The sequence below is a fragment of the Mastigoproctus giganteus genome, chromosome 2, assembly GCF_048544385.1.
Source record: "Mastigoproctus giganteus isolate SK-2022 chromosome 2, ASM4854438v1, whole genome shotgun sequence".
Lineage (NCBI taxonomy): Eukaryota > Metazoa > Arthropoda > Arachnida > Uropygi > Thelyphonidae > Mastigoproctus > Mastigoproctus giganteus.
In genome coordinates, this window is record NC_143576.1 from 246,025,309 (window position 1) to 246,048,619 (window position 23,311).

Here is a 23,311-nt window from a genome sequence, read left to right on the forward strand (position 1 = left end):
TTAAGAGCAGTGCAGCCAGAGAGAGAGACAATCTATGGCTTAATTATCATGCGGGTCAGTTGGCTATTGTAGTGCAAGTTATATTGACTTCAGGAAATATGCTGTGAAGACATAGTAGTTTCCTGTATTTTTATTTTTATGATGCATATTTGAAAAGTTTTAAGCCTGCCATAGAAACGTTTAAACCAGTCAGGAAATCAGTTAACTTTTATTCAGAATGGTCACCTCCAAGGGCGACACACTTGATTCAACATTCCCTCGTTTATTCAGAACCCCATAAATAGAACCCACTGTCTTGGTTCTTTAACTACTCCTTAGACAATGAGTAGCATCATTATTTGTCTAAAATTATCACCCTTTCAAATGTTTTTTCAGTGCAGGAAACAGTTAGTAATTAGAAGGGATTATGTCAAAATATGTTACACATTACCTGCATTTGATTTTGATAATGGAGAGACTTTGTGCTCTCACCGAAGACCAAGTGCCAAGTACTCTACATTAAGGTTTGACTTATGCTTAACTTGGAGACAAATACTGTTATCCATGTTTTTGCCTAAGTTGTTAATATCTTTTGAAATTGTGTATCATCACAAGAATATGTGGATCTGTTATATATCTAAAAATCTGGGACTGCTGTTTCGAAGCTTACTAACTTCTCATCAGTTGGCCGGCAATCCCTACTAATAAATGTATCCTGAACTGCAAATAATATATTTTATCTAAGCGAACACCAAGTGATATGTGGAAGTAAAACTACCATTTTAAAAAACAACTGGTATGTCTTTACCTTTAACCCCTACAATCAGGCTGCTTTGGCAGAACCTGCTGCCAAATTAGGATTGGGGATATTTTAGTGCTGAGTACTCGGTGCTGAAGCTTGGGCTTATGGTCACTTAGTTGCTAATATCTTTAAATTGTATAAACATCACCAGAGTAGATGGATCCGCTGTACATTTAAAAATCTGAGACACTGCCAAGACAGCTGTTATTTAACCCTAAACCCCAGTTCTAGGGACTGAAGGTAAACATAATGGTTGTTATGTTTTGAAAATGTTAGACTTGCTTCCATATATCGCTTGGCTGTTAGCTTAGACAAATTACGTTATTCACAGTTTTGCGTATATTCACTAATAGAGACTACCTACCAACTGATGAGTACCAGTAAGCTTAAAAATAGCTGGCTTAGAGGTATCTCAGATTTTTAAATGTATAATGATTCCTATTCTGTTCATACTATACAATTTAAAAGTATATTTGCATCTTAGTACTTGGTGCTCAGTCTTCAGTGAAAGCAGTCTCCATGATAAAAATCAACTGTAGGTAATGCATACAGATTCTGATTTGAATTCAGTCACTGCATTGATTTTTATTATTGAATTGTCACATCTTCCTTATTCTCCAAAATATATTTGGAGATTATAGTGGATGTGATAACAATTCATAACACAAATTTTTAATTGTACACAGTTACCCAAGCCTTAATTTTGGCACACTGTCATACAGGAGGAGGAGAAGGAGTTTACCCTGTTTGGCCTTTAAATTGCCCATGAAATTTGAGTAGTAAGGAAGAATATTTATCCATAATGAATATATCCTTTTAAAGATAGTACCAAGTGGATATCATTACTTCTTTGTTCCTAAAAAGTATTGCCACTCCGTGGACTGCTGTTTGGTATCTGGGTCATAGTAATGAGCTCAGGTTTCATTCATATTCGCTAGTTGGCTGATAAACTAGTGTGAATTTTGGGAAAATTTTTCTAGAATTGTCTTTGCACAATTCACCCTCTCCCTCTTGTATCTGATTCAGATATTCTGGTAAGAATTTTGCTGAAATATTTTTCATGTCAGATTCTTTGTGGACAGTATTATGAACTCATTCGTGGAATATGTTTGCTATGTATTATAACCCAATCCATAATTTTTCAAAATCAATTCATGAACACTATGCATGTTTTCTGAGGTTGACACTGTCATAGATTGTCCAGACAGAGTTTTATCCTCTGTGATTCTGTTACTCCTTTTGAATTCCACAACCCAATTCTTGGTGATTCTGTTTGTAATGGACAGTCATTACGTAATGTCTTTAGTCTTCATCATAACCCCCTTAGTTTGCTTCCCAGTCAGTCCTTTAAAGAAAAAAAAGAAAGAAGGAAAAAGTATTTTTTGACTACATGGCTTTAATTTACAGTTTCAACTATGTCAATTATTTTTTATCCACCCCCTCTTTTTTTAGCTTAGAAAAGTTTTCCAAAGAAAACTGGGTTATCCAGGATCTCTTTGACTTATGGAAAGTCTAAGATGGATAACAAAAAGAAATACATGTAATCTGTCACATGTATTGTCTGTATACATTTTGTAATGTTCGTTTACTACTGTACAATTAATTTTAACATTCTTCTCCAATTTTATTTATTATTTTTTAATTATATTCATGTGCACTATCGTATTTAAAACAGAAAAGGATTGTTCTTACGATTGAACAAATGCTCCAGTTCATCAATAAATATCAAAAGTTGCTAAAGTGCCTGTTTTAATGAGTTGTTACTTTAGTACTTCTACTTGGGGTCAGACTGGCTGGTTTTGGCCATGACAACAATCACTGGCACCTCCGTAGCTAGGTGGGCAGGAGCGGCAGTGCGTAGCACACGCTTCTTGATTAGACTGGGGTTCGAGCCCGTCACCACCAAATACAGAGGATGCGGAAAGGTCAGGGAATGACCATCAAATACAGAAGATGCGGAAAGGTCAGGGAATGACCACCGCATATACCCGGAGCAATATGGCCTTAGTTGCTAATGCTCCTAAAAACCAACAACAACAATCACCACTGCATCCATTGACTACAAGGGAACATTATGCAAATTTTAAAGTGTACTCATATCAGCAAGAGCTGACATTATTTGTGCTTTTAAATTTACATAATACTATCTGCAGGAAGGTAAATTAAAGAGTAGTAAGAGTACATATACTAAAGGAAGGTTAGTAGTGCGCAGTATTATGCACTTGGTTTATATTTATTTATTATTATTTTTTTATCTTAAAGATGCAGTGAAAAGGTTCAGCGTGTGGAACAAAGTCCACTGGGTACAATGTTTATGTGTACATACGGTGGTTCAAGACATGGGACTAGTGGATGTGGAAGAACTTATCTTAGTCAGAGGGACTTGCAGGTGTGTAGAAAAAGCTTAATGTTTTTCATCAACATTTAATAAATTTAGGCAAGTGCTTAATATTAATTTAAATTTTGTTGGTTTGCAGCCTTTCCTTCTCCTGCTCTCAACCAAGTTGCTTACTTGTTTTTAAAGATGTCAGTTCAAAGTTCATTAGTGATGAGAGGAACCTATCAAAATGCATGTCAAGCAGAGTTGAGTAGCTGGCATCAAGCCAGGGTGTAGACTTGTGCCAGTATTTTTGGCTGCTTCTTTCAGCCCATGAATAGATCAGCATTATAGTATATAATTTAAAAAGAATACTGCAGCACTTCATGAGCTGAGTTGCCTTGCAAGCCAAACATTCCAACTTTTTCAAAATATTGAATGGTTAGGAACCTCGTGTACAATTAATTGAATCTCAAAGAGCATGAAAAAAAATGCAGAATCCATCCTATTGACAAGGCAGATTTAAAAAACTACCGACTGATAAGCCTGTTGCAAGTTGTCTACAAGGTTTTTACAAAGATACTTTCAAGAAGGAATAGGCACAGTACTTGATGCAGCACAACCCAAAGAATGAGCCGGTTTCAGGAGTGGCTTCAATCACATCCAAACAGTGCTACAAGTTATAGAGTGGCACAATGAATACAACTTTCCATTATGCATAGCCTTCATTGACTATGAAAAAGCATTTGACTCAGTCACAAAACAAGCAATAGTCAACACCCTAATCAACTAAGGCATAGAAGCTTACATCAGTATTCTCCAATCAATATATGAAAATGCAACTGCATCAATAAGAGTCAACAATGATAAAGTTCAGCTCAACATCAAAAGAAAAGGCATCTGACAAGAAGACGCAATCAACCCAAAACTATTTTCTGCCTGTTTAGAAGGAATTTTTTGCAAGCTAAATTGGAATAATAAAGGACTCAAGGTAAATGGAGATTACCTGAATCACTTACGATTTACAGATGATATTATTCTCTTTGCCCATGATCCAGAAAAATTACAGCAAAACATTGAAGAACTGCATTATGAAAGCAAGAAGCTTGGTTTGAAGATAAAAATGAAGAAAACACAGGTTATGTTCAACAAATTTACCAGACCAAAGAAATTCGTGACTGATGGACTGGAAGAAGTGGAAAGGTACCTTGGACAAGAAATTTCAACAGATGGAACCCTCATGATGGAAATTGAACAGTGCATAAAATTGGGATGGCAAGCATTTGAAAAGCTTAATATAGTCTTTAAGACAAACTTAAAAATAGTTTGATTTTTAAGTTGTATCTTCTAACATTTTACTATTTATTTTAAACTGTTTTATGAAAGAATGTCAGATATGTAAAATGTTTTATCCCATTATAGAATACTGGTCCTTTTACTTTTGTGCTTAGAATTTCCCATTATGGTTTGCTGTCTTATCGATATAATATACATCTGAATGGTCATGGTATTAAATATAAAGAATGTAATAGTAATTGCATCATAAGGAGCTTCAACATTATGTGACTAGTTTTGTCATTTAGACCAGTGCTACTCAAGTGTAGTCCGCAGATTTAAATTTATTGTTATAGTTTCTTGCAATTGTTTATGTATCACTCGATTCAATTTCATCAACTTGTAGCTATAAATTCAAGAGAATATTGTCTTATATATCAGGTAAGCTGACAGACCCAATCACCTCCCTCAATTTTAAAATCTGTTTTCATGCTACATCTGTTATAAACCATGTTCTATAATTAGAAACACACATAAGAGATTGCAGCACTTATTGGAACATTTATAGTTTAATTTTAACATACTCGAAATGACCTTGAAAATATATGTGCCCATACTCTGGGAAAAAGACCCAGAGGCTTTGGTCCATTTTCTGTACTTCGCATCTGCCAGCTGTACTGAAAAATACACTGAAAGAACATTGAATTAGGGCCACTTGCCAATTCTATTCCTGTGAGCAAGTGGTCTGCAACACAGGTGATCCCCTCGTTCCCTGACTCAAACTCCATTGAACATATGTAGAATGCAGCATGAGGCTGAATGAGCTGTGAGTAATACTGTGCATGAGATTCTGGTCTAGACATCTTGAAGTGTAGGCACAGTGGGTACAATGTCTGGAACAGAGCATTGCATAGTACTGGTGTGCTGCTAGACCTTCAGTAGGACTATGTAGGTACACATTTGTGAAAAGGTTTTGTGTGTTTCCTTTAGATCAGATGTTCCCATCTTTTTGTCAGCTGTGAACCACATTTAAAATCTTAAATATGTGGTGAGCCACTATAGATAGTACATGAAAATAAAAATTACCACTATAAATTAACTGTAAAAAATAAATCTTGTGTTTAAACTTTAATTCATATAATTAATATATTGAAGTTTTTTAAAAATTCAGTCTTGTAATTGCTACTTAGTAGTGTCTGTTGTATTAGACTGAACACTTCACTTAAAAAATGCATTGTAACTTTCAGTAGGAAACCTCTTTCTGTTAAAAACGAAAACAGATATTTCCCCATCTGTTTAGAAGAAAGTTAATAATTTTAGGGAAACCTTAAACTGTCAAGAAATGCTTGTGAACACTGTGAGCCTCTCAGAATAGTTCCATGAGCCATTTGTACCTTGCTATCTTGATGTTGGAATGCCTGCTTTTAGATTATTGTTTAGTCATTAATGAAGACCTGTGCAACCATGTCAGACCATAAAGCCTTCTTTTTTCTTAATTTATTTCTTTCTGAATTCAGGATTCACTTGCAGTACCAATAAGCTAGCAGTCAAGGGGAATAGAAGTGCATCTTGTTTTGTCATCATAAAAATGACTGGCTATTATTTAGAGCAAAGAATATTAATTTTTGTGTTAAGGTAAATCTTGATATTTGTATGTTGAATAAAACAAGATTTTGAGTCAGAATAATATCAAGAACAACAGTTTTTGGCCAGCAGGAAAGGCTTAAAGGCAAGGAAAACGTCCATGAGAATGTGTGAAGCAGCCATCCAAATTTGAGATAGTTGATCGAACTGTAAGAAAGATGGCCAAAGAGAATTAAATTTAGATAGCGAAACACTCATCTAAATGAAGACTTGACATTTGTTCTGCTTTTTAAAGGGAAGCTGGACAAAATAACATATTTTGAGGAAAATAGTAGCTAGTGATGGAACACTGTTTCTGGTATGACTCAGAAACAAGTATCTCAAAAATGCCATCATACCTCAGACCGATAAAAATGCATGTTAGAATTATAGGCAAAGATAATGCTGGTTTGTGTTTGAGTTCAATGGCAAATTCATACCACAAGGTTGAATAGCCAATCTGACTTATTATATAGAAACTCTAAAGCATTTAAAGATTCCATGTGATGCAAAAGGAATGAACTATGATCCACTAATTGGCTTCTTGCCTTTACTAGTTCATTGTGCACTTTCTGCGAAGCAGTTAACAGAAAATGATGTTAGCCAACAACATTACCTATCTTGATTGCCTTATCCACCACACTTTTTTTCTGAATTGAAAAAAGTCTGGTGAATAAAGGTGGCTTAAAAAGTAAAAGATTTGCAACCATTGGAGGTATTTCAAAGAATTGGTTGAATCTCCAATATTAATTACAAAAGAGAAATTCCAAAAATATTTAGAGCAAAGGAAGCATCATTGGAATAAAAATATGGAGCCACCCACTTTTAAGGTGACAGCCATTTAGATATAAACAAGTGGGAATTCGGATATGTTTATTGAAAAAAATTCATGTTATTCCAAATTTAGATCTCATATAGTTATCTTATATAACATCTGGACTCAGTTAACAATCTTGTTTATTCAGGACTGTTTGTTCAAAACTTCTCATAAATTTCAGTTCATTATTAGTTATGAGAGAAAAATTTTCTCAAAGAAGAAGAAGATGGGAATAAGTGCATGCATATACTGTATCCCTTTTTTAGTTGGCCAACCTTGTATTATTATCTGCTGAGACAGAACACTTAGATGACATTTGCACTAACTCTTGAATGGATTTAAAGAGAGATTTTTGATATGTACAGGTAGCCCTTGGTTTATGATGGTTTGTTTTGTGCCGATTCACAATAACAAATGTTTTGAAACCAGAAGGCCAAAAATATCAAAAAATTTCAAAAATGCGCAAGCAACTATAAATAATGTATATGATGTAAAGAAACAGAATAGTCAATCAGAGATGAGAGCTATCCCGATCAACCATCTAAGCCAGTCAGGGATGAGGTGGCCGGAGATAAGAGGAGAGGAATGCTCAATTTGCTTGTTGGTGTACTGTTGTTGGGCCACTATTCTACAGTGGCAGTTTGTGACTTTTAATTAAAAATTGTTGATTAAATTAATAAAATAAGAGCCGCCATGACTACTGAGAAAAGTGCAGTAAAGTGAATATGAAAATATCTAAAAAGTCATATCTGTCACATTGTAAACAAGAGATGAAGGTAATTTGTAGAATGGAAGATGGTCAGGCACATCCTAATGTGTGTAGAAGTATGATATTGCCTCCATCGACTGTGAGTACCATAATGAAAAATGCAGATAAATTAAAACAGGCAGTGCAACATACTACGACAGTAAGTGCGACGCAAGTGAGTTATAGCAAAAGTAAACTTTTAAAAAAAATGGAGAAATTATTGTCATTGTGCATGGATGACAAATCAGAAAACATTCTTTGACTCAAGCTGTTATTACTGATAATGCAAAATCAATTTTTGAAGATCTTAAGAAAAAGGGTGGTGATGAAACATTTTTAGGTTACAAGGGATGGTTCATGCAATTTAAATGTCAAAGTAAGTGCTGCTGTGTGACATAAATAAGGGTGAGGGGGCAAGTGCAGATGCTGAGGGAGCTGCAACATTTCCAGCATTTTCAAGCCATTGTACAGGAGGATAATTATCCTCCTGATCTCATTTTTAATGTTGATGACACCAGACTTTATTTGAAGAAATTGTCATCACGAACCTTCATTGCCCATCAAGATCAGTCTGCACCTCTTTCAAGGCTGCAAAAGACAGGCTAATGCTTCTGCTGGGTGCAAATGTCACTGACACCTTAAAATTAAAACCGATGTTGGTGTACCATTCACAGATGACACCACATGCTCTCAAGGGCCTAAACAAAGCCATGTTGCCAGTCTACTGGAAATGGAACAGGAGGGCTTGGATGACACAAGAAATCTTCTTGGATTAGTACAAAACCTATTTTATCCTGCTGTGCTCCATTTTTGTCAAAAAAGCGAGTTACCAGCCAAGGCTCTTCTCTTAGTCAATGCCCCTGGCCATCCTGCATACCTTGCTGAAATCAGAACATTTTTGGACATCGATGTTGTTTACATGCCACCAAACATCACTTCAGTTTTGCAACCAATTGATCAGAGGGTAATAGCAACCTTTAAAGCCTATTACCTCTGCCAGACCATGGAAATGGTGCTTTTGGACAGGTTAGACAAAACTGTCAAGGATTATTGGTGCTCATTCAACATTTTGAAGGGCATTATCAATGCAGCTTGGAAGGAAGTGTCAGTGAACTGTTTGAATGGAGTGTGGCACAAACTTCCCCCATGATTTATGCACAACTTTGCAGGATTAGAGCCAGTGGAGAACACTGTTGAAGACATTAGTAGGCTGGCACAACAGACGGGATTGGATGAGGTTACAGCTGAAAATGTAACAGAGCTGTTGGATAGCCATGGACAGCAGCTTTCCAATGAAGACTTGGAAGAATTGACTAAAGAACTAAGCCAATAGAAGGGGAGGAAAAAGAAAAAGATGAAGAGTCTCCTCTAAAATCTATGAATACAAGCGATCTACAGTGCATAGTTTCAGGCATGGAGATCCTCACTGATGAGCTTTGTGAGATCGACCATGACTGGGAGGGAAGTGCAAAAGTGAAAAGGTGCGTAATGGTACCCATTGACCCTTATTTTGAGATTCTCACAGAAAGAAAGAGAAAATCTTGACAGCAACACTGCATGCTTTCTTCAAAAAAAGGGAAGATCCTCAACCAGGGACTTCATTGGAGAAAAATCTCTGCATTATGCCACTGTCAAAAAAGATCGATGTAGGGCCCTTACAGCAGCACTTACAAAAACATTCGGTCTGGGCTTCAAACATATCAAAGTAAATGTACAAAATATAATTTTTTTTTTTTTTTTAATTATACTTAGTATGGTTATTTTATACTGTATTACATTAAATTGATTTATATTCATAAAAATACTGTTTCTACATTCATAGCATCAATTTCAGAGCTTTAAATATAACAATATTATGTTACTTGTGTCAATTTTGAGAGGGGCCTAAAATGTAACTCACTGACTTACGTTATGTAATTAAGTTCATCTTACACCATTTTTCTTTTTTTGCAACAGTTCCTTCAAGAATGGAACCCCATTGTAAACAGAGGGCTACCTGTATATATTCAACAAGATTCCTTGGATACATTCGTGTCAGCAAAATTTTATATTATTTCTTGTAACTAGTTATCACCTGATGCTCAGCTGCTGCTGAAGTTGTTTGATCATTATTTTTTCCTCTTTAGGTGGATGATTTTCATTCATCTCATTAAGGAATAAGTAGTTAGTTGTGTGGTCTAGCATTAATACCAATCTATCTATTTGTAGTTTTTAATTTGCTTGCCCTTCATCTTTGTGCATTCTGTATGGATGTTGATTTTTGGTATAATTTTTATAAATAAAAAGATTAATATGAAATAGGAACGCTTCCTTTTAAAGGGACTCACCTCTACTATCTCTTTGGATAAATTATAAGAAAATTAAAAGTAAAATCAAAAACTAACCAAAAATTTAAAACTTTTTAAAAAGACCTTACTCGTATCGGAGCACATTTCAGTAATGTGTTTATTTAAAACTAACTAAAAAATATTTCAAAACAGGAATGAAAGCTTCCATAAAAGCTGTTATATGGTGGAATAAAAAGAACCTACTTTTCAAGTATCACTCGTTTTCAATTTTCATTATGGGAATACGAGAGTAGCAGTTTAAATGTTAGTGGGGTTATGTGAGTGGATAATCCCACTTGATTGAGCAAGAGTAGCTTTCTAAGCACCAGGCCTCCAAGAATTCCATGTGTGGTCTAGTATTTAATGTATATTCATCTTTCTAAATTAAATTTAGTGATGATTAAAGCCTCTGTAATGTGCATTGTCTAGTCTAGTCATTGTTTAATTTTATTAAAATTGCTGAATTGTCTAATCTTGGCGCAAGAGAAATATTTCTTGAGTGCATTGAGAGCTCCATTTGCTCTCCCTCATTTTGGAAGTTATACTTATGATAATACACATGCATCTTTGAATGTCAGAATGCCTGTATCTGATTAGTGTTAACCAATGTCCATTTCAATTAAATTGTTTAGCTAAATATGTTGATTCAGTTCAAAATGTCAGAATGACTGACATTTTGAACACAGTCAAATATTACCGTAACCTCCAAAATGAGGAGAGGTGAGCAATGCTCTCAATGCACACAAACAGTTATTCTCTTGAACCAAAGGAAGTGCAATAATTTGAATAAAATTAGATAATGACTACAAACTGCACACTATGGAGGCTTTAATTACAGCAGACTCTCGATTTACCGGGATTGGATTGACCGTGACACTTCTACTCCAAGATTATTATCTTGAAACCCCCCCGCTGTCTTCACATCCACAACTCAAAAAAAAAAAAAAAAAAGTGAAAGAGAGACCAAATGTTTAGTTTCTTTTAGTGCGTCGCATTGGTTATTGTGTTCTGTCGCACTGCTAAAGGGCAAATTTTGTTTTGTTATTTATGTCAGGGATGTCGGGTTTTTTTGTTTAAAAATCGCGAAAATGATGGGCAAATGCAAGAGTTGTGCTTTCAATTAAACAAAAGCTCGAAATTATTCAAAAGTTTGAAAATGGTGCATCCGTTAAATCTCTAATGAACCATTATAATGTTGGTGACCAAACCATACGTGACATTGTAAAAAATAGAGGGAAGCTATTAGATTTAAAATCAACATTGTAAAAAATAAATGCATGTCCAGTATGCACTACTCGTGTATTGGACACCGCAAGTAGTGTGTGTGGTAAGTTTTTTATCTGTTGCCATACTTTTTACGTAGGTTGCTGAACATTTTTCGATACAGTAAGTACCCGACTTACATAGCTTCTGACTTATGTTATTTATATATTTTTTTATATGACTGAAGATTTCAGTGAAGGGGACCTATATTTCACCATAATAACATAAAAACTCAGAATTTCAACTATTGGTATTATCGCAAATACAACAAGATAGAGTTTACTACCCGTTTATAATAGATTCCACTAACAGAAAAGCCCAGTAACCTGGAAAGTGCACATTGTTTTTATTGTTTTATGGCAGTGACCTCCAGAAATGTGTTTTAGTAAAATGCGAGCTCGCACGGGGTGATAATAGTGAGTTTTCGCCTTAACCCTGTGAAGTTCTTTTCAGAAAATTTAATTCTGACTGTTATCATGTTGCCGACTAAGAGAATAAGTGACAGCGCTACTAGTAAATCTACCAAGAAAGGGAAAGTGATCGATTTGGATTAGAAAATTAAAATAAGGATGTATGAAAATGGCCAAATATTAACAAGTATCACGTACAATTCAGATTTTTCAGTCGCAACGGTGAACACAATAATAAAGTAGAAAGACAGAATATGAGAAGCGGTGAAGCGATCAGCACCAATGAAGCTAACTATAATAACCAAGGCTACGAAATACAAATCAATTTCTACAGTACAATAACATGCGTTTTTTTTTTCTCTCTCTTCCGTTTATGTTTTCTTTTTTTATGTGCCGCTGGCTACGTCACGGCTGTCCCCGGATAAAGTTTTTAATTGAACTAATTAAAAATATATAACTATTTTTCTTCATTCTTCTGAGGATATTATGTGATTTTTGTAATTTTGGCATATCGGGGATGTAGTAGCAATATTTTATTAGTCATTTCAGAGTTAGTTACGTAAAATTCGACTTACGTAAGAAATCCTGGAATGTATCTCGTCGGGGACTTACTGTATTTTCGGATTAACTGGGAAATCAGTTATCTGGGAACTTTTTTTTTACCATCTATTCTGGAAAATCGAGAGTCTACTGTATCACTAAATTTAAATTAGAAGATGAATATATGTTAAATGCTATTTTCCTATGAGAATTTAACCAAACAGATTGTAGAGATGAGTCACTTTAAAAGGAAGCTTTGCTATTTTGTATTAATACTTAGTAGGATACATTGACTTGCAGTCTATTGGACTATGATTTTAATTAGCTTAAATAAAAAGGTAAATTTGTCATTTTATAAAATATGTTTTTTTTTTTTCTCTCTCTCTTTCTCTCTTCAGGCTCACATCAATCATCGTCATATTCGCCCACCAGCCACTACCACTTCACCAGTTACGAGTCATACTCAGACTACCCATGTGGCTCAGGCAACTACTGCACCTCCAACTACCCTCTCTCAAGTTGCTCATTCAGTTACCCATGTGAATGTGACTCGTGATCCCAGGACTCATGGTTCGCATATGGTAGTTGATGTGATTCATCCAACATCACACACACCACCTCATCCAGCTCCAACCCTTCCAGTGACAATGCACACACATCTGCAGCCCGAACACAGGGACATTGTAGAGCCACCGCCTCCTCGCAGTCAGGGGTTGACATCAGGGGCTATTAATACAAATCCTGTTGCACAGTCTCGAACTTCACATCCCTTTTCTCATCCTCCTACTACATATCCAAATCCAATGCCTGTGGGCAATCGTCCCAATCTTATCACTGTGCCAATTCAAGATGACAACACAGTGTCTACTAATCAACATACACACATTCAACAATCCCATCCCCCTCAATACACTCCTCCTCCACCTCCCCCTTCAGCAATACCTCCTGCTCCACAGCCCCAGCCTCATCAAATGCCTCCTATACAACATCCTCCCAACCCGTATCCACCACCTCCACCTCGACCACCACATCACTATCAGCATCCTATTCCAACTGCAAATCCTTCCTATTCTCAGGCACCACAAATATCAACCCAGAACTTTTCTCAGCCTCCACCTCCACCAGTTCATCACCCACCTCCTCCCATTCATGCTCCAAATCCTCCATTATATTCAACTCCTCCACCCCCAGTTCATCATCCTCCTCCTACTTATAGCACTCCAGCTGTGACAAACGTTGGACATTCTTTGCCTCCTCCTCAGCGCTTCCCACCCACTTCATCTTATGATGATAATACATCACCTTATCCTCAACCCTGGGGTTCTACTGGAGTACCTCCTCCACCTTCCCGTGCACCTTTACCTCCAAGACCAATTCCTGCACCACCAGCACCACCTTCAAACCCAAGTATGGGTCTCTTGCCACCACCTCCATGTGGACCTTCTGATCCCAGTTACAGGCCTCCTTATTACTCTTAAGGGTACTTGTAAATATAACCTACTGTGTAGGAAATGAAATTTGGTAGAGTTAATATTTATCAGTTAACCTGTGCAGTGAGTGAACTGCTAATGTGTAATGTAACAACTTTTGCATTAGACTTTTAATTTCCTGGCAGACAATTTTGTTAAATAGTGTAAACTATAGACTGTTGCATATTTTGATTTGGCTTCGTTTCACAGAGCAAAAGGACTCAGTCATAGGGCCATGTCATTTCATATGGGGCCATCTGAATGATGAACGTAGTAGTAGCAGAGTGTCTGCCACCAATTAATACGTACATCCTTAATGTTTTTTTTTTTTTATCTCTCTCTCTCTCTCTATGTATAGCTTTAAAAACAAAATGCTAATTTGTTTGAACCTTGTATACTCTCTAAGGTCATAGAAGGTTACCTGAATTGTGGTAATCTCATGTAAATATGGATCTTCCAGCAGCTCAGAACAAGATGTCACTAATAAATGTTTCAAACAAATAAGTCTCACTGTTAAGTGTACCAATCCTACACTGAACTTTTACTCTTTATTTTAAACCAGCATGTTAATTTACCATCTCCTTCAAATTTGTATACAGTACCATGTGACACATTTATCTAAAGAAATAGGTTTTTTGTTGTTTTTAATTCCAGTCAATAGTTGATTCTAACGAAGTGAGGTTACTGAACTCAAATTTTGATATATTCATACCATATCTTATGATAGGAGGAAAGGCATGCAATTCAGTATTCTTTTAACTGTGCAAGAAAATGTTGAATAACTTTTTCCCACCCTTCATTGTCATCAAGCTCAGGTCCTGAAAGTCTTATGATGTAATATGTTTGTACCATATTAACTCAGTGGTACTGACAAGGCTCATTTTGATCCTGTTCATGGCAGTTTCTTGAATTTTAATAGTGAATCTAGAGAAATCTTTTCTTGACAATTGCATGAGTAGAGTAATTTCTGTGATAAAATCAAATAAATTCTATGATGTAAGTTAAAAAGCAAAGAATGTAACATTTCTATCCTCTGATGTGTTTGAGATTACAAATGCATCGGAGATTACAAACGTATAGGTAGCCAACAAATTTTTATCAAGATTGTAGATATATCTTTAGTGGCCATTGAAATATGTTCCCACAACATACGTACACACATGTGCAGTTGTGAAGAATGAATCCCCCCCCCCCTCTCTCTCTCTCTCTCTCTCTCTCTCACACACACAAAGCACATATACTGAGTTGTTCCAAAGCTATTATTGTGAAGGTGTATAATGATAGACATTCCTGTGGAATTGATAAGGCACACGATCTGCAATCTCCGATTATAGTCCAACAACGGGAACCTTTTTTTCAGCATGTGTGCAAAATTCAGCTGAAACAGCATATTTTCATGTGCTGTGGGAGGGGACTAACTAAACTTGGTAAATAATGTTTACAGATGTTATAAACATTTAACGAGACTTGAAAGCTTCAAGTGAGAATTTTGTTGCTGCTGCATACTTTTGCATGCACTTACAGTTTTCACCACTAGATGTCATGGATAGACCATAAAACAAAATTAACTTTTTTGTAGTATAAACTATTTATGAGTGGCCACATGCCGATGTATTAACATGCATCCCATTGGTTACCATCAATTCTGGAGAGTGCAGGCTGCTACTTGAATATTTTGTTTTTGCAATCTTTGGATCCTCTGATACAAGTACAACATGATCTGTGTTTTTCAGTACAATTGCCAAAGAGCTCTTTGGCAATTCTACTGAATCAGGTGCAGTGGTGAGTCAGTTTCTGTTGTTTCCCCCAGTGGTAATAGTGTCTTTCAGGAGGACACTGTGCGTGCCTTCATCAGCCAGATATAGTTTTCAGAACACTGAGGATTTTATCCTCTCCCTTACCCTGCACTTTGGCAGATTCAACTCCCAGTATCTGTGAAATGAAGGTGAACAGGTTGTGTTAATGTGAATACACCACCATAGTTGTGCCACCATTTTGGCACAGTTGTAGCATTCTTTTCTGGCAATGTTGGTAGACTGCATTTCCAGATTATTCATAATCTGTTGACATTTGTGCCACGACATGCTTTTATCCTTAATCATGCAATCCTAGCACGCTGTTAAGTAGGTGCCATATTTCAGCTGCCACTGGATATATATGCTAATATTAAAATGTTTCTAAAAACTGAATATATTTCTTGACTAAATGTCTAAGAATATGAAAAGATTGTTTATGCATGGGTAATGCACTTCCATCATTTCTACTACACAGGTAGTATGCATGCATCGTTTAATTATATCTCATATTGTGAATACCTTCACGAGTTACCTAGGTATTGCACTGCTTTGAATAGGTAACGCTTCACCAGTGGAGAAGACAAATGTTACTTATTCTCGGCGGATACCACCACCCAGATGGCACCGTTTCGAAGCTTGTTGGCTTACTCATCGGTGGGTGGGCAGGTATTCTGTTGTAATAGGGTACCTGCCCGCCCACCCAGTTATGAAGTATGTGACAACCCAATTATGAGATATAACTCCACAATATGAGAGATGCTTCATGGTATGCATGTGGGTAATGCAGTAGTAGAAATGATGGAAGTGCATTACCCATGCATAAACAACCTTTTCATACTCTTAGATATTTAATCAAGAAATATATTTAGATTAAACCATGCACACCATGAAGCATCTCTCATATTGTGGAGTGTCTCATAAATATGTCTTATTATATTATGTCTTACTCATCAGTGCTGACCGGGCTAGCTGGGTGGGTAAAGTGCCTGCCTGGCAACCCAAAGGTCGCGGGTTCGAATCCCGCCTCGGGCTTGGATCAAAGTACTGCAGAAACCTTGGGAGGTGCATTATGGCCACAGAAGCCAATGCGCCAACAACTACCAAAAAAAAAAAAAAAAAAAAAAACTCATCAGTATATCTCACATTGATGAGTAAGCCAACAAGCTTCGAAACGGTGCCATGTGGGTTGTGGTATCTGCTGAGAATAAGTAACATTAGTCTTCTCCACTGGTGAAGCGTTACTTATTCAAAGCAGTGCAATACCTAGGCAACTCGTGAAGGTGAATATGAGATATAATTAAATGATGCATGCACCTGGGTAGTAGAAATTATGGAAGTGCATTATCCATGCATAAACAACCACGGAGCAATATGGCCTTAGTTGCTAATGCTCCTAAAAACCAAACAAACACAAAACAGCATAAATAACCTTTTCAGTTTTACACTGGTCGACAAAATGAAACTTTTTTCCATAAGAGATGTAAACAACCTTTTTCTAAACCAGTTTTGTCTGCTGATTTCAAATATGTTCTCTGTTTTGTTTTTTTTTCCGGTATGTGTAGTTTTCTTAACATGATTGCTTGCAATCTCATCACAAAATACATGAAATGTTACAATTACATTTTTATCACTTTACAGTTTAAACCTAATACACTTTATGCATATAGTAAAATAATGTAATACACTATTGTAAAAATGAATATGTACAATTTAAAAATGTTTTGTTGATAATTTCCTTTAGTATGCTTTGTTTAGAATTCTGTGGTAAAATATCAGCAGTAGGCTACTGTACATTCATTCCAGAAACCTTGGTAGTGACTTTCCATTGACTTAATGTCTTCATGAAATTTCAGTCCCACTGCTTGATACTCACCTTGCCAAGATTTTTGGGAAATAAGTCTAAATGTGAATGCAAGAAGTGAAATTTCAGCAGCATGCAACACTTCTTTAAATGCATCCAGCAGTTTTTGCACTCCATCTTTGTATGGCTTACCTACAGACTTGTGGTTACCCAAAGTTTCCACAAAGCTTTCATTCTGTAGATGGTCTCTAATTTGAGGCCCCATAATGATTCCCCTCACCAGAGATCCAAAGATCTGTATCTGAGAGCCCTAACTTATGTAACCTCTGCAACACTGATCTTTGGAAATTTCTCACTTTTTTTAAGTAATGAAATCCTCTTGAATTCATCTAATCCATTGCTTTCACAAAATTTTATCGGGTCAAGTTTGATGTGCAGAGGTAGAATGAAAATCGATGAATCCACTAATGGAACGTATTCCACATTATGTATTTCCTGTCTGTGTCATTGGAATCAGTATTTTGTGAAACAATCTTTGCATGCCCATTAATGTACCAGTAACTTAGAGATTGCTGTAGATATTCCATTGAGTGCTGTATTTAATTGCTTCATATCTCGTTGAAGAATGGTACCACTGCAGAACTGTCATATGTTTTGTGTGTATTATGTTTGTTATTGTTGTGTTGACTACCCAGAAGCAGCAATCTCCTGGAAAGCTACTCTGAGTACTTGTCCATACCACAGGAAGGTGGACCAGTCCAGTTGGTCTCCTGCTGTTTCAAGACACCCACCTAGTGTTCCAAGAAAGTGGGCCAGATGCCTCTGGGAGTTCACTCCAGAGGAGGAAAAAAAAATCCTGTGGTATGAAAAAAAAAAAAAAAAAAAAAAGATTCCATTGCAAAATATAGTAGGATCATAATATAAAAATGCATTACAAGGGTCAGCATATAATATCAAATTCAGTCATTTAATAACATTTCCTTTCTTTGCCAGAAAACCTCAGTAGCATAGTTCAGCATACGAAATGCAGATTTAGTAGAAATCAAAGAGCTTACTCTTCCAGGACAAAAATTAACCAAGTGTTCTTGTAATTTAAATCTTAAATCCTTATATAGGACACATTCATAAAGGATATGTTGCTGTTTTTCCTTTGCATCACATGCAAAGAACTGTATCTGAGAGCACCAACTTGTAACTTCTCTTTGAGAGAACTATGTCCTCTCAATAAATGAAGGTCTCCATACCCAAAGCTTATGTTTTTTGTCCAATAAATAAATCACTTCTGGTAAGAATGTTTTACTTACTGCCCCAGTTGGGATGACACTTACCTGTTTTGCCAGATTCCGACATCTTTTTTCCTTTGCATCTCCAAGCATTTCCAACATCTTTTTGTCTTAACATATAAAATCCGTTTCTAGATTAATTTCTATGTATAGAATTGCTTCATATTATAGTCTGTCTCCTTCACATGAACAGAGTGAGCAATGTCTCCAAAACTTGGTTTCTTTTTCAGTAGTAAACCATGTTCTTGAAGTGTTTCTGCTTTTGTCTCGAGCCAAGAAGTTTAGCTTTATCTTTAGAGAGGACTAGATTTCTAATGAGATCATTTCATCTTGGGTAAACTGCTCCAGCTCGGTCTGTTGGATATGCACTCGGAATTGGCTGAAGTTCTTGGGTCTCCATGTCCTTTAGGAGAATAAATGTAATGAGATGAAAGTCTAATGTCATTTCATCTAAAGAATCTAGTGCATGCTGTGGAGGTACTGGAATTGGCATACTGTCATCTTGAGGGATTGGTGACGAATCTCATGTTCATTAGCATTATCGGTGGTAAATGTAAATGATGCAAGAAAGCAAGCTTATACAGCATCAGCCAAAAAAAAAAAAAAAAACACTTCCCATTTCACCTATCCATTCCCTCCAATAGCTTGTCTAGTTCTTCCTTGATTTATTTAAGTAAACAACTTCAACAACAATAGATGGAAGTTTGTTTCGCATTACACGAGATTTTGTAGGAACCTAACTACCATGTTATACGAGGATTACCTGTATACCATATAAAATATCTCAGTTACAGTTTCCAAAAAAAACTTGCAAGGACATTTTCATCTGTGACTGCTTTACAATCTGTATAACAATCATAATGGGGAAAAATGCATGGATATAGGGCTATACTTTATCTTTAATAAAACTTAGATAATTAGCCAAAAAATCCCATATATTAATATAGGTCTTCACTGAATTAAACGTTTGGTGGAAATTAAATGAAAAATTAACAAGATTGAATTTAAAAACAGGAGGTAAGGATTAATTATGGAAATTCTGTTTTGAGGTGTATAAAGCCTTGAATGGTTTGAGCATGCTCAATGCTGATGGGATTGTTCCTCTTGCTCAGAATAATCACCTGAGAGGGCAAAAATTCAAATTGAGGAAAGACAGTTGTAGGATAGATGTGCAGAAGTTTGCCTGCCAGCAGGTAGTTGATTGGTGGAACAGACTTCCATCTTTTGTTGTGGAAGTTGATAGCCTAAATAAATTTAAGGCTGAGTTGTACAGGTATTTGAAACGAACGGAGGGGTGAAATGGGAGCGTTTTCTTTGGCTGATGCTGCATAAGCTTGCTTTCTTGCATCATATGCCTCTACTAATGCTAATGCTAAATAATTTGGCTTTAGTTGTTTAGAATTGGCACTGAGGAAGTCATAAATGCAGAGTTCATTTTCAAATTCATAAAATCTAGACAATATCCTTTGTAACCACTGGTAAATCTGAGTGTGTGCAGCAGTCCACAAAAATTTTCATGCTTAGAACATTAATTTGAGGTATTTAAAAAATGGTATAATGGCTGTAGCACGTACTGTAGATTAAAGCAGCTGCTTATTGCTTGCCTACTTTTAGATGAAAGGATGTATCCAAAAGAAATGATTCTTTGAATATTAGCAGAGACTGCATAGACCCCTCTCCATTGCCAAATGTTTACACAATTGTAAACCATTGACCTTTTGGGATAGTCTGTAGATGACAACTCATTTATCCAATTATTCTTTCATGTGTAGTAATTATTTGAAATTAGCATTAGCATTAGTAGAGGCATGTGATGCAAGAAAGCAAGCTTATGCAGCATCAGCCCAAAAAAAAAAAAAAAAATGCTCCCATTTCACCCCTCCGTTCGTTTCAAATACCTGTACAATTCAGCCTTAAATTTATTTAGTTCATCAACTTCCACAACAAGGGATGGAAGTCTGTTCCACCAACCAACCAACCAGCCACCCACTGGCTAAAGGCAAATTTCTGCACATCTGTCTTTCCTCAATCTAAATTTATGCCTTCTCAGGTGATTATTCTGAGCAAGAGGAAGAATCCCATCGGCACTGAGTATGCTCAAACCATTCAGGGCTTTATACACCTCTATCAGATCACCTCGCCGGCACCTAGTCTCCAGACACTGTAATTTGCAAAACTTAAGCCTTTCTTCGTAAGAGCAACCCTTTGTTCCATTCACTAATCTTGTTGCCCTTCTCTGTACTCGTTCCAGCAGCTCTACATCCTTCTTGAAATGAGGCCTCCAGACCTGTATACAGTACTCAACGTGTGGCCTGACCATTGCCTTATACAAGGAAATAATCACCTCCTTATCCCTGCTAGAAAAATTCATGTATATCATTGACAAGACACCATGAGCTACTCTTGGAGCCCGTCTGCACTGCTCAGAGAACTTCATATCTGCCTGCACAATTAGCCCCAGGTCCTTTTCATTCTCTACCGCTGTCAGTGTAGTACCACAGAGTTGATGCGTTGCTCTGGGATTGCTGTTTCCCATATGTAGTACTTTACATTTGTCAATGTTAAACTTCATTTTCCACCTCTCAGCCCATCTGCTCAACCTTTACAGATCCTGTTGCAGCAGCATAGCGTCGGTAGTGTCCTTAACAACCATGCCAACCTTTGTATCGTCTGCAAACTTGGACATTAAACTTGAAATACCATCATCAGTATCATTTATAAATACAGATAACAATAATGGACCCGACACTGAACCTTGATGAATCCACTAATAACATTAGCCCACGATGAGCAGTGTCCATTCATTACCACTCTCTGTCTTCTCCCGCTCAACCATCCCTTTATCCATAGCAGCAATTTGCCTCCAATGCCACACTGCCCCAATTTGTGCAGCAGTCTTCCATGTGCAACAGTATCAAAAGCCTTTCTAAGATCCAAATATATAAAATAAAAGTTATTCCCTGCATCCAGTTCTTTTGTGACTGAATCATAGTATCCAATCAAATTGGTCAGCCAAGACTTTCCCTTAACAAAACCATGCTGTGTCCGAGCTATAACTGAAGTCTTGTCTAGATGATCCTTCAGTTCTTCTTTAATCAGTGCCTCCATTAATTTTCCTGGAACGGAAATTAAACTAAAAATGGTCGCTGTACCAAAGGAATGCCTACAAGATGCATGCATTTATTTGTTTTCTGTTGACTAAAGGGTCAATTCCAATCAAAGTTCATGAAAAACATGTACCTGTGTGTAGTGAATGATTGATCAGCATGTTAGAAATACTTTGGTTGGTTATTTTAAAACGGGATAGAAAACATTTGCTTATATAATGAAGTGGCCATCACATTGAAAGATCTTATTCTGCAAACTGATGTAGACAGTCAAAGAAATCTTAGTAAGTCATAATAACCTCCAAAAACAGTTGTTTCTGTTATGATACCATCATGAATATTGTTCATGAAGACTACTGGAAATTTTGCTGTTAGTGGTTCCCAACTGCTGAAATCCACCTATGGGATTTATCTTTAATGCAGAGGAGGGTGAGGATCGCCTTATAGAAAACAAATTGAATCTGACATCACTGGGCCTGAATCAAAATTGGTGTTGGAACTTGCATGTCATTCATGTGGCCTTGACACACAGTAATATGTTACTGCTGCTTCCTACCAGGATCTGCTGAAAAGGTTGAAGTTTTCCAGAAAAGAAATCTGCTTTCATTGGATTTCATACACACTTTTTTAAATAAAACAGCTTCATATGTCATGCCAAATGGTATCACCTGAAAACCTGGAATTGGAAGATTCTTGATCTTCCAGTGTGGTGTGAGTGTTGCTTCCTGTAATGTTCATATGTTTAACAAGATACCTTTGAAGATAGCAGTTTCATATATATTGAGAACATTCAGCAAGCAAAACACTGAAAGTGTCACATAAGCAGCAAGATTAAACTTTCTGCTGCTTTATAGAAAATTTGAATTCTCTGACAAAGCATCTAATTGTGTGTTAGAGAAGTCAATATGCTTAGCTATCTCTATACACATTCCATACAGTAAAGCAGTTTGTTGATAAAAGGTGGAGAACTTTTTATACGTCATAGGTGATGCAATGGAACAAGTGACAGCCATTGCTTTGTTTGTCAAGGTGTAAACTGGTACTGTTAGCATGTCTGTAAAATGTATTATGGATCCCAATATGAAGTAATTCTCAACATCAGCCAGTGATAGGAATTAGATGAAAGCCTTTTCCACAAGTGTGCAAGACCTGCATTGTCCAGTCAACTAGGTTAGACTAGAATCATTTATGGAGCCTTGTGAAAAGCTAGCAGATATTTCTTATTTTGTCCCCCATGGGTATACTTGCTGCCCTTCCCTCACTGGATGAAAAGACAAGTTCAAATCCCATCAATAACACAAGGAATTTTGTATAGGACTTTTTCACAAGTGTGTCCAAATTAGTCGGTCTCAGGGTAGCATGGTTTTTCTCCTAGAAACTCATGGTTTTTTTTTTTTTTTTTTTTACAGTAAATGAGCAAAACACGTCATTTACAGAAGTTATATATGGTCTAAGTTGCTAATGCACCCAAAACCCTACAATGACAGCAGCTCTCGGTTCATCATAAAGTAATAGCAACCGAGACTAATATTGTATTTATAAAAATTTTATGCTCGAATACAGCCCATTAGGGATCAAAAGAATTTCCATCATTGTAATTGCTTTTAGTAATATTAGCACTGTTGAAATTTATATACATATATATAAATATATATATGTATATAAATTATATATTTATATATAATACACCATATATATATATATATATGGTGTTTTAGAATTGCATGAAACAAATGCAGAAATATCCTGCAGCT

General features: G+C 36.3%; 1 protein-coding gene across 1 annotated transcript in view; it reads left to right on the forward strand.

The window, feature by feature from the left end:
• LOC150090342 (uncharacterized) overlaps nt 1-14,074 on the forward strand; it is a 119,204-nt gene extending 105,130 nt beyond the window's left edge. The window contains exons 7-8 of the mRNA XM_090389818.1: nt 3,044-3,170; nt 12,500-14,074. Coding sequence (XP_090245944.1) covers nt 3,044-3,170; nt 12,500-13,579 — 1,207 coding nt within the window. The 3' untranslated portion in view covers nt 13,580-14,074. The remainder of the gene's footprint in view (nt 1-3,043; nt 3,171-12,499) is intronic.
• Nucleotides 14,075-23,311: the final 9,237 nt, after the last annotated feature.